The 12,889-nt window shown below is 38.4% G+C and overlaps 1 protein-coding gene across 1 annotated transcript in view; it reads right to left on the bottom strand.

Moving 5' to 3' along the window:
- Positions 1-5: 5 nt before the first annotated feature.
- Positions 6-12,889, bottom strand: part of GUF1 (GUF1 homolog, GTPase) — a 38,471-nt gene continuing 25,587 nt past the window's right edge. The window contains exons 11-14 of the mRNA XM_034770662.1: positions 12,255-12,387; positions 6,776-6,916; positions 5,142-5,275; positions 6-2,047 (exon numbers count right to left, since the gene is read on the bottom strand). Coding sequence (XP_034626553.1) covers positions 1,981-2,047; positions 5,142-5,275; positions 6,776-6,916; positions 12,255-12,387 — 475 coding nt within the window. The 3' untranslated portion in view covers positions 6-1,980. The remainder of the gene's footprint in view (positions 2,048-5,141; positions 5,276-6,775; positions 6,917-12,254; positions 12,388-12,889) is intronic.

The following is a 12,889-nucleotide window of genomic DNA, read 5'->3' on the forward strand; positions in this document are numbered from 1 at the left end:
CTCTACTCCAGGAATCCTTTAGGCTTTTAGCATTTGTTTTATATACACATTTTAATAAAACACTTGGATTTTCATTACAGGAGGGGTACTGCCATTTTTGAATGTATTTTAGTAAATCTGTTCTCTCTCCAAAACTGAATTATAAGTACACTGTGGGGAAAAAGCTTGCTCTAAAACACAGGCAGACAGCACCCTTTCTTCTAGCTACTCAGCAGGGGTTAGTCAGGACCCACCATCCCCACTGGATTCTCTAGGAGCCACTCAGGGATACCAGATTCCTTCCCACCAAGACAACATGAGGGCAGCAGTGTGAGGAGCTTCTTTAGACCAACCTTAAAACCTCAGCTCTTGAAGCTTCCCCTCCAAGTCACTGCAACAGTCTTTATACATTCTGATGTCATGAGAATCCTAAACCTCAAAACAAACTCTGAAATGGTTTTTATATGCACTCCATTTGACTAATCAGTTGCTCTCCTCCTATTCCTGTCTGGTTCCAATGCTCAATTTGCTGCCAGACCTCCCCTCTCTCTTTCCTTCTTTCTCCCCATCTCTCGCCTTCACTTCCACCCCCTCCCACCACACCCCTTTTTAATCACCTCCCTCCATCCTCCTCTGGCTCTCCTTCCCCTTCATTTTTCTTTCTATCCACCCTCTCCCACTCCCTGTTTTCCTTCTCCCTACCAGTTCAGCCACACAACACACACAAAACCCCAACACCCCAGTCATAATCCTATATTCATAAAACATATTTAAGAACAAAACCAAAAACCCCACAACAACATGCAGAACCACCAATCTTGCAATGCTGTCACTGTAAATCAAAGAGTTCTCTCTTGCTACCCATTGAATTATATGAACTTTGATTAAACTGCAATCTTTTTAGGCGGGGAACTATTATTCTTATGCCAGTAAAGTGTCTAACACAATTGTGGATATTAAAAAGTAAATCATGAGACCAGTATCAAAGCCACCTGTTCCTTCCAGAGTTTTGGGAAGGAGGGATAGCTCAGTGGTTTGGGAATTGGCCTGCTAAACCCAGGCTTGAGTTCAATCCTTGAGGGGGCCACTTAGGGATCTGGGGCAAAAATCAGTACTTGGTCCTGCTAGTGAAGGCATGGGGCTGGATTTGATGACCTTTCAGGGTCCCTTCCAGTTCTATGAGATAAGTATATCTCTATATATTATTATAATGCATCTTACTACCAAATCTCCTGAGATCATATTTCAATAAAAAGAGGCATGCAGTGTTTGTTGGCTTACATCCCATCTATCTAGCAACATATTCCTTTCAGCTACACTCCCAAAGGCTACTGATAAGTATCTGCATATTTTTATAGCTACCAGATGTAAAGATTATTTTACCTGAAGGAACAAAATTTCATCTCAATGTGCAGAAAATTATTTGCTTAATTCCCAGAACAAAGTTGAGAATATACGCTTTCATCTGGGTTTCAGACTTGTATTAACGAATTAACATTTTGAAAGGTTTCCTTCTCACACTGGAAAGAAGAACTAATGGATAAAAGTACATTGTCAAGGGTCCCTTTGACAAGTAGATAATGCTAGTTCTCACATTACAGTACACTGGACACTTGCACAATGTACAGCTGGCAAGAGGATAGTTATATATCACAGTAAATTAACTAATTTCTAAGCTGACTGCCACTGATTTTCATAACATAACCTGATTTATTAGGCAGGAATTTTCAAATCCCTGCCTGCAGGTCTGAGTCTAACTTAATGAAGAACTGATAATAGGAAATTCCATTCCCAATAATGATCACAGTACCCAAAATGGGTGCAAGCTACTGCGCTTCCACCTTATACAAGGTTTCTCTCTACAATGTGTGTGTCATTTAGTCATTGCTATTTCAGAACTGTGAATGTCAAGAGTCTACAAGTCAGGTTTCTTCTGTTCTATTCCCATTTCTGACAATGATATTCAGTATGGCCTTGCCTTGCCTCTATGCCTCAGTTTGCTCATCTGCAAAATGGATTTAATATCTTCCTATTCCACAGGAATGTTCTACAGCTTCTATGAAATAAGCTGTTTTAGTAGAATTTTATTAACATTAGATTTTAATAATTTTATTTCCAAAATTGTTATACATTGCCCTCACTAAGTATGCACAATATTCATAGCACACACACCCATATATAATATTATAAACAGACAGACAAGGCAAGCTCTCTTACATTTCACAAAATCTTATTTTTGGTGAAACATTCAACATCTACTGGTAACCTTCTTCCCACCCACCCCTCTCCCATCCCCCCTTTTTTTAAGCTTTCTGGTAGCAGTCTGAGCAAAGATGTATTTGTTTTAATCAAACATGAACATAACAGTAAGTTTATCCAATCCTTCAGTGTTATATCCCTTGTCCTTGCCATATCCTCATCCCCACCATCTGTCATCCCTTTCTCTGTTATGTTTAATCTACATGGTAAACTCCTTGAGGAAATGCTATTACACATGGATATGCTTCCCTGAATACAGCGTTTAAAGATAATGAGAGTTGAGCACTTACACTGGTCTACAATTTTTGAGAAGTCGTCTGCTTCAGAGATAAAATGTACTATTTATTATGTATTTTGATGTGCTGAATTCAAATATGACAATTAAAACAACTGATTGGCTACTGTTTCTAAGATATTTAAGTTTTTACATTTTATGTCTATGTAAATTGTGTAGATAGTAGAGTTTTAATCATAAATTGTAAACCTAGGTCTTTTCATGTGTTTATGGTTGCTTTACATGATAATATTTCACCTGTCCTGTTTATGTAACACTTTAAGAATCAGCAAAAGGGTTATATAATTAAAATTTATTATGAAACAAAAGGCAAAAAACTATTATGTACATAGTTTAGTCCTATTCAGTGTCTACTCGGCACTTCTTGGCTTGTCTCTTGTATTCATTAAATGGAGCATCTCTTGTCACTGTCCAGCAATAGTCTGCAAGCATTGATGGGCTCCATTTGCCCTGATAACGTTTCTCCATTGTTGCAATGTCCTGGTGAAATCGCTTGCCGTGCTCGTCGCTCACTGCTCCGCAGTTTGGTGGGAAAAAATCTAGATGAGAGTGCAAAATATGTATCTTTAGTGACATGTTGCAACCAAGGCTTTTGTATGCCTTGAGGAGGTTTTCCACCAACAACCTGTAGTTGTCTGCCTTGTTGTTTCCGAGAAAATTTATTGCCACTAACTGGAAGGCTTTCCATGCCGTCTTTTCCTTGCCACGCTGTACATGGTCAAATGCATCATCTCGAAGAAGTTCATGAATCTGAGGACCAACAAAGACACCTTCCTTTATCTTAGCTTCACTTAACCTTGGAAATTTTCCATAGAGGTACTTGAAAGCTGCTCGTGTTTTGTCAATGGCCTTGACAAAGTTCTTCATCAGACCCAGCTTGATGTGTAAGGGTGGTAACAAAATCTTCAGCATCCACCACTTGTTGAATCAAGGAACACTTTTCCTCCCAGGCTCCAATGACTGTCGGAGTGGCCAATCTTTCTCGATGTAGTGGGAATCTCTTGCACGACTATGCCATTCGCAGAGAAAACAGCAGTACTTTGTGTATCCAGTCTGCAGACCAAGCAAGAGAGCAACAACCTTCAAATCGCCACAAAGCTGCCACTGATGTTGGTCATAGTTTATGCACCTCAAAAGTTGTTTCATGTTGTCCTAGGTTTCCTTCAGATGGACTGCATGACCAACTGGAATTGATGGCAAAACATTGCCATTATGCAGTAAAACAGCTTTAAGACTCGTCTTCGATGAATCAATGAACAGTCTCCACTCATCTGGATCGTGAACAATGTTGAGGGCTGCCATCACACCATCGATGTTGTAGCAGGCTACAAGATCACCTTCCATGAAGAAGAATGGAACAAGATCCTTTTGACGGTCACGGAACATGGAAACCCTAACATCACCTGCCAGGAAATTCCACTGCTGTAGTCTGGAGCCCAACAGCTCTGCCTTACTCTTGAGTAGTTCCAAATCCCTGACAAGGTCATTCAGTTCACCTTGTATTATGAGGTGTGGTTCAGAGGAGGAGGATGGGAGAAAATGTGGGTCCTGTGACATTGATGGTTCAGGACCAGAAGTTTCATCCTCTTCCTCCTCTGACTCAAGTGAGAATGATTTTGGTGCATCAGGAACCGGCAGTCCTTCTCCGTGGGGTACTGGGCGTATAGCTGATGGAATGTTTGGATAATGCACAGTCCACTTTTTCTTCTTTGACACACCTTTCCCAACTGGAGGCACCATGCAGAAGTAATAATTGCTGGTATGATCTGTTGGCTCTCTCCAAATCATTGGCACTGCAAAAGGCATAGATTTCCTTTTCCTTTTCAACCACTGGCGAAGATTTGTTGCACAAGTGTTGCAGCATGTGTGTGGGGCCCACCTCTTGTCCTGATCTCCAATTTTGCAGCCAAAATAAAGGTGATAGGCTTTCTTAACCATAGTGGTTATACTGCACTTTTGTGATGCAAAAGTCACTTCACCACAAACATAGCAGAAGTTATCTGCACTGTTCACACAAGTATGAGGCATCTCTGCTCACTTTGGCTAAACAGAAATGTGTCCCTTTGCAAAATCAAACACTGACAAATAAGAGCACGACACTGTATGATTTCTAGAGCTGATATAGGGCAATTTGTTCAGCAGAGTGATGTAAGCTTCGTTATGATTGCACCATCCATGACTTCTAGGAATAACATGATGCAATTCATATCATGTATGACGCAATACCAGCTTCAGATTGCATCCTTCATTGTTTTGCCTAAAAAGCAAGTACTGTCCAAACCCAGTCATAGATTTATTCATAGATCCAGTCAAAGATGTATTTTAGTCATTTCTGGTTTAAATTGAGATCCCTTCCCTTTATAACTCACTTATCCTCCGCCATTCCCCAGTCAAGGGTCGTATATACTGACCCAATAGCATATCTTGAAAACTAGAGCCAATCAACAATTTTAAGCATCATTTCCGTTCTCAGTGACCCAGAATTAGTAAAGTTTGACTACATTTATTTCAGAAGCATTTTGGCTGTAGAACAGTGTTACTTCCCATTTGTGCCTTTGAATATCTCACCCAAAATTCTTAAACTGTATTTTGAAAAAGAAAAAATTACCTAGCATATCCAGAAGAGAGTGATTTCAGAGCATCATAAAAATCCACCACAATTTCATTCAGTGGGAAGATATATTTCAGCATAACCCTGTGCTCATCAATGTACATCATGTCCTTCTGAACAGCCCTGCGAGTCTAATAAATTTGACACTTTAAAAGAATGAACTCTCCTCAGTAGAAAAATCTCACAACACAAATACAGAACAAACAGGCAAATATGGAGCTATTATTACACAGAGAGGTTCTGGCAACAAGCCATCAGACAGTTCCAGTACTTTTTTTCAAAAAAATTAGTTTTGTTTAGATTCCCAGAATTCATGGAGAATTACAGCATCATAATTCAAGAAGTGGCCATTTTTGGACTAATGGTCTAGGGATCCTTCCCATGCATATATTTCCTAATGCCTCTTGCCTCCTCACTGAAAATCTTAAGAGCTTCTGCTGCTGCTCCCCAATGTCCTAATCTTGCAAGCAGTTCTTCGTGGGTGGGCTTTACACCTACAGGCAGCCCCAATAAAGTCAAGGTTGTTAGACACAGGAGAGCTACCCATGCGGGGGGGAGGGGCGGGGAGAAGGAGGGGCGGCTTGTAGGATCAGGGCCCAACTCCTTTCAATAGTCTTTTATTTTTATGTATTTATTTTACTATACAATGTCTTCATCCCATATATACTTTGGGCACTAATGTAACAAACATAGTAGTATATTGTCCTGAATTATGTATACTGTAATTTTGTATACTACAGAGCATTTTGTGACAAAGTTTGTATATACAAAACCATATAAAATACTGCATTTATTTATTTTTAATGTACCCATTTTTTTTTAAAAAAAATCAAGTAAAATATTGCAAATGCATAGGGGGAGGTGTTTGGGTAAAGAATTAAGCTTTTAAAATGTGTACTGCAGATGTAATCAATTAAAACAATCTGTTTTCTACCAGAATGGGATTATTTGAATCAATGGCTAGACTTTACATCATCTTGCTTTGTTCCACATCTGTACATGGCAGAGTCAGGTAAAGCATACCATATCTACACTTGTCAGAGAGACAAGAAACTGCAAAACTCCCTAAGTTAAGCAAGAGAAACTACTGTTTTTCAGGTCCATGGATAGAAATTATGTTTCATTAAATTACTCCTACATATGCTGTACCTAATACCACCAGCATCTCCCATTGGTGATTCCCCTCCTTAGTAGTGAAACAAACTAGCAAAACCCCCTCTCTTTTATTGGGAGCTGGAGCAATTGTTCAAAAAGACTCTCCGGGGTTGAGCTTGAGCAGCTATCTTTCACTGGATGATCTTGTATGCAGTGTTGTAGCCGTGTTGGTCACAGGACATTAGAGAGGCAAAGTGGGTGAGGTAGTATCTTTTTTGGACCAACTTCTGATGGTGAGAGAGACAAAGTTTCGAGCTACACAGAGCTCTTCTTCAGAAGTTGGTCCAATTAAAGATATTACCTCTCTAGATGACCTTATAATTCAGAAAAGTGATGTCATTCATACCTAACCATTTTAAATCTTGATTTTATTGAGAGTATTATTACTAAACATTCCTATGGTGCCCATCACTGTGGTATCTAGACACCACATGTGATTTAACACTGCAATCACAAAACTAAAATTCTATACAAACCTGACACAGAGTTATGATTTTTCCAATATATTCATCGGGTGTTATGATAGTCCCCAAAACGGTTGGTTCCAAATATTCTGATACTGAAGATTTATCAGGAAACTCAGCAGGGTTGATAACAGTAATCTCTTTTCCGTGTTCCTACAAAAGGAAGGACGTCAACCGAATCAAGAACTTGCTTCCACAAGAGTCCCTTTACAAGTACTTCTAGTGAACTTTATTCTCTGACCACTGATTAGAGGAAAGACATTTCTGTAAATGTATTTATGAAAATAAGAACATTTACATTATCATTCCTTATTTCATAAGTTTTTGATGTTCATTAAGTACAAGGAAGCAGCAACATTAGAATGTTAAGCTATCTTTGAAGCATCAGGTATTAATGATTGTCTGGTACAGTATGGCAGGTAATTATATCCAATATCAAGTAGATTAAAAAACACAAAATTTTACCTCTATCTTACTATTGTGCCAAAAGTAGTGGACCAAAATAGAGTGTTTACTTTTTAAAAAATAGGCATCATGACTGTGATTCAAATTCTGCAAGCATTTCTCACACAAAACTCCCAGAATCAACAGAAAGTTAAATCAATGTTTATTTTGAATCAATAAAGCATTGCTGTAGAGCATCTATAACCTCTCTTCAGAATGTTGTGGTGGCTTACAATAGGACTAATGTATCATTTTTGTTCATTCTGGTTAATTTAAAATGCACTGAAAGTAAAGGGGAAAGGTAATAAGTGCTCAATTTTTCTATTTATTAAATTGAGTTAGTTTTAATTGTAAAAAATCTACAGGGATGTTACAATGGATGAAAAATTGTCACAAAAAACATATAGACTCACAGACTTTAAGATCAGAAGAGACTATCATTATCATCTACTCTGACCTATATATATATATATGACTTTTTATACTGCACTTACGAATATCACTAGCTCCCATCCTATGTGTCCATGGCAGTATTTCTATAAGACTTTTCCCATTTAAAATACATGAAAAAGGGGGGAAAGCATCACAAAACTCCATTCCAAATAAAATAAATTTTATTGCAATTGTTTGGAGAAACACTTGTGGGTAATGTGATTATCCCAAATTCGTGGCAAATATGATTTTAAAGCACAGACAGTCAGTCAAGACATAAAAGTACTTGAACGGCATATTTTTAAATGTCAGCCATCTAAATTAGTATGTTTAGATACTGAACTGAAAAACTGATTTATCATCAATTCAGAAGTATAGGAATAAAATACAATGTAATTAAAATCTCCTAAATACCATACAGTCTTGTTTACCATCAGTGGTTATCATAATATGAACGTTAGATTAAAGGAGCAGCTGAAATGTAAGCACTGTACCTCTGCAAAAGATAGTTTTAAAAGCCTTTCTTGTTTTCACTATGAAAATTCATGCACCGTCCAGGCAGAATGTAGAAAGATTATTATGAATATCAGTGAAGAAGAATTTCACACAAAAACTACATTAAAAGATCATTAAGGCTGAAAGATGATCAGTGAATAAAGCATTTGCTCAATATTTATTTTTTATCCTCATTGTTCAATATGAGGTCCCCTTGTCTTCACTGCATAACATCCAATCCCCACACTGAAGAAGGGCACTTTCATTATTCACTACATATTGACTAAATTCTGCAACAAGTAGAAGGCAAGAGTCTCAAACGCTGAGTTACAGATTAATGCTTTACACCATTTGACTGATGGGATTCCAGACTTTTAGATGATATAAAGATTTGGTTCTGGTTTTAAACAATTTGAGATAGCAGCCACCAAAATCAGTTCAAAATTGAAGTTGCTGGGAAAAGGCAAGATAATACTCAGAACATGTTATTCTGAAGTTAGATATCTTGACCTAGTAAGCTAAGAAATTAATGGTACATTTTCAAGCTGTCCAGCGCTGTATAGCATTCATTTTTATCGCCCTAATGGTTTGCAAGACAATGAACCTGACATCAGTCAATAGTCCCATCACTCCAGGAGTGTTATTTTATCATTGGTCTTACAAGTTGTGGACTTCAGGCCAACACAACTTTTAATCCTTGTGACCCACACTTTTCTGAAACAGTCACCCTTTAATAGAGGGGTTATGTGTTATCTAAAGGGATGCACAGAACCACATGGACTATGATAAGAAATTGCTTCATGGCAGGACTGTATTTCTTCCCTCATCTTTGAACTCCAGTGAATGCCAATTTTAGTCACCTTCAGGAAAGTGAGAAGAGATGGAATCCCATTGCACGCTATGTTTGTGCTGAACTGTAACTGAAAGGCTACAGCTCAGAAGAAAATGCAATTTCTATATTTTGCATAATTGTATTGCTAGAACCATTATTTGTGGAACCCATGATGAGGTGTATTGGAAAGTAAATTGCTCCCATGGAACAGGTACACACTAATTTTAAATTAAAGTCAATGGGAAATTTATGAGTTCTGGAGCGTGCTGCTCAAGAAATCCTTCACTTTACATAAGATAGCACTAAACTCATGAACAACTGAAAAATTTGCCATTTTATTCTTGACTGTATTCCAATTAAAGTAATTCCACTCAGTGTCTCCTGCCAAAACAAAAATTATACAGATGAATCACAAAAGTCTTTTCATAATTCAATTCAAATCTTGTTACAGCTTTTGGGGAGAGAAAAATGTGGGAAATATTGTCACTGAGAGGAAATGGTGTCCGTATAATATCAGTCACTCAGCACTAAGATCCGAAGTCACTTAGAGACAGGATCTCTCACAGACAGCACAATGTAAACTTAATTACCTAAAAATAAAATAATGTTATTTTGAGTGCTGGATTTCATAGCCTGAAGTTAGGAAGTGCCAGAATTAAAGTTGCCTGCCTGTGCAACATTAATTCTGTCCTCTTGTGCAGATGCATTATGATATGGGTCTTGAGTTACATGACCACAAATTATGTTTTCCAAACAGAGGGTTAAATATGCAGTAGTCCCATTTTACAGACATCTTAGCTGAGTAGATAGATTTGGAAAAATTTTATAGACAGTGTGACTGAATGGCCAGCCTGATACTAGGGTCCTGCCATACCAGAGACCTAGATTCTAACTCCAGTTTATGTAAACTCTCAATGGATAGGAGGCCTTGTTCAATAATAAGGGTTTTGAAGGGCACAAGTCAGTAGAACAAGTGAGACTTGAGCTCACGTCTCTTTGGTGCAGAATCTATATTATCAGTGTCCCAGTAGTGTTCTGTGTGTGGCACATGAGCACATGTGCCATGCCCACAGAATATAATTTTTTTTTTTTTTTTTTGTCTGTGAAGGAGTTAAGGTTGTTACCCACAAAAAGCAAGAAAATGCTAAGTACAGCCCCAGACTAGGAGAAATAGCTCAAACACCTTTACTTTTGACCTAATATGAACAGCTTGTCCCTCCACTCACAGGCACACAACTTACCATTACCACAACTAGTGTAATACCACATGCCACACGTTGCAGCCTTAATTCTGCCCCGTTTGCCCCCTTCTGCACACATCCCTTTTCCAGATATTTTCTCCAATACTAGCAATTGTGGATGTTTGGGTATGCTTTAGAGGGTAGTTTAGCAAGGAGCGGTGTATGCTGAAGGGTGGATAAAGGGAGTCTGGAAGGTTGGCATCTGTAGAGGAACAGTTACATTTGTGATGTGTGGTCTGTAATTGTAATTGGAATAATGTACCTGTGGGTGCAAGGATAGATGATATGTACTGTTAGGCAGCTTAACTTTTTGTTTCCTTGCTTCTATGGGTTTGTACACTAGGCATGTTAGGTGTGTAGCAACCCTAACTGCTTCCAAACAAAGTTTGTATATTACCTGCCTTGTTTTGTTAAGCTCAGTTGGAAGTTGACACTGGATGAGGGGGCAGACATGGGGGGAGGGCAAAAGTGCAGGGGAGAGAATCCTTTATCTGTCAGCAGCTCCAAATGAACGCTTCTCTGTTGCAGTACAAAATCTAACAGAAGAGCATGTCTCCATGTGGAGAAGGTTTTTCCTCATCAATCAGGTTTGCATGCATCCATCCCCATGGATAATGCATGATTATGGAGTTATGATGAGGCACTAGGGCTGTCGATTAATTGCCGTTAACTCATGTGTTTTTCTACATTTTCAAATACGCTGATTTCAATTACAACACAGAATACAAAGTGTACAGTGGTCACTTTACATTATTATTTTTTATTACAAATATTTGTACTGTAAGAATGATAAGCAAAAGAAATTTTTTCACTTGACCAGAGCTCAGAGAGCCAGGAAGCAATTCAATTCACCTCATGCAAGTACTGTAGTGCCAATCTCTTTATCATGAAACTGTAACTTATAAATGTAGATTTTTTTTTGTTACATAACTGCATTCAAAAACAAAACAATGTAAAACTTTAGCTACAAGTCCACCCAGTCCTAGTTCTTGTTCAGCCAATTGCTAAGACAAACAAGTTTGTTTACATTTATGGGAGATACTGCTGCCCGCTTCTTATTTACAATGTCACCTGAAAGTGAGAACAGGCATTCGCATGGCATGTTTGTAGCCAGCATTGCAAAGTATTTATGTGCCAGATGCACTAAAAATTCATATGCCCCTTCATGCTTCAACCACCGTTCCAGAGGACATGCGCCCATGCTGATGACGGGTCCTACTTGTAACAATCCAAAACAGGTGACATTGTAAACAAGAAGCATTATCTCCTTCAAATGTAAACAAACTTGTTTGTCTGTGCGATTGGCTGAACAAGAAGTAGGATTGAGTGGACTTCTAGGCTCTAAAATTTTACATGCAAGTTCAACTGTCATGGTAAAGAGATTGCACTACAGTACTTGCATTAGATGAATTGAAAAATACTATTTCTTTTGTCTTTTTACAGTGCAAATATCTGTAATGAAAATATAAAGTGAGCACTGTACACTGTGTTGTAATTAAAATCAATATAGTTGAAAATGTAGAAAACATTCAAAAGTATTTAAATAAATTATATTCTATTATTGTTTAACAGCACGATTAATTGCTATTAATCTTTTTATTGGCTTGACAGCCCTACCAGACACATATAGAGCATGCAGGGTTTTTCACAGCAGGACAAACGCAGGGCATAAATGGCAATTTTCAAGAGCTCATAACTCAGCAAATTTCGTATATGTGCACATGGAGCCAGCAAAAAGAGCCTCCTGGTTCCCAGGACTATCCCCTGCCCAATTTCAATGCAAGCTACAGAGACACTGGAACTCTTTTTTTTCGGGGGGGGGGGGGGGGGGGAGAGAAGGGAAACAGGGAGGGGGCGAAGAGGAGGAGAAAGAAAGAAGCTACAGCCTGAAGATTTTTTCTAACGTATAGTGCTAAGGAACCTAAACAAGGGAGACGATGCTGCTGCTTCACCTATAAGAAGATACTGATCTACAATTTATTTTACTGGCTTAGAAAATGTTTTAGGCTGATGTTCATTTCAAGCTCCTGTAAATAAATTAAAATACCTTTATAAATTTTGCTGAGGAAAGAACAGCCTTATATGGAACAGTGGGTGCAGTCAAAATGACAGATGCATTGTATTCTTGCTCCAAGCGCTGATTAAAAACTTCCAGATGCAGAAGACCAAGAAACCCCAACCTGAAAAAAAAAAAAAAAAAAACCTTTGTTATTCAAAATGTGCACCGTATTCCTACGGTATTATTTTACATCATTAATACAGTACTAGGAGACTAAATGATTTAGCAATGTCAAGCACAGTAAAGGCAATCCTTAATCCTGACTAATGACATCTGTGCCCTTTGAATCCGGGATAGAGCTGAGCAAATAATTTTTGGGGTTTTTTTTTTTTTTTTGGTGTTGTTTGGCCAGCAAATGGGGGTGAGTGGGGGGAGGGGGTGTTTCAATCCCCACTCTGGAGCAGGGCATCTCCACCCACCCTCATGAGTATGCTAACCACCAGGCTATAGGCAATTCTAGAATGGGTTGCCCTCAATTTCTCCTGTTCCATTTTGTATAAATACTCATTGCGCCAGAGAGTGAAAACGGCTCTATAGCCTGGCAATTACGGCACTCACCTGGGTGGTAGCTAAGATAGGTCAGAGATGTGGATTCAAATCTCCTCTATGCCCAATTATGTTAT

The sequence above is a fragment of the Trachemys scripta genome, chromosome 5 (assembly GCF_013100865.1).
Source record: "Trachemys scripta elegans isolate TJP31775 chromosome 5, CAS_Tse_1.0, whole genome shotgun sequence".
In the NCBI taxonomy this organism is placed as follows: domain Eukaryota; kingdom Metazoa; phylum Chordata; order Testudines; family Emydidae; genus Trachemys; species Trachemys scripta.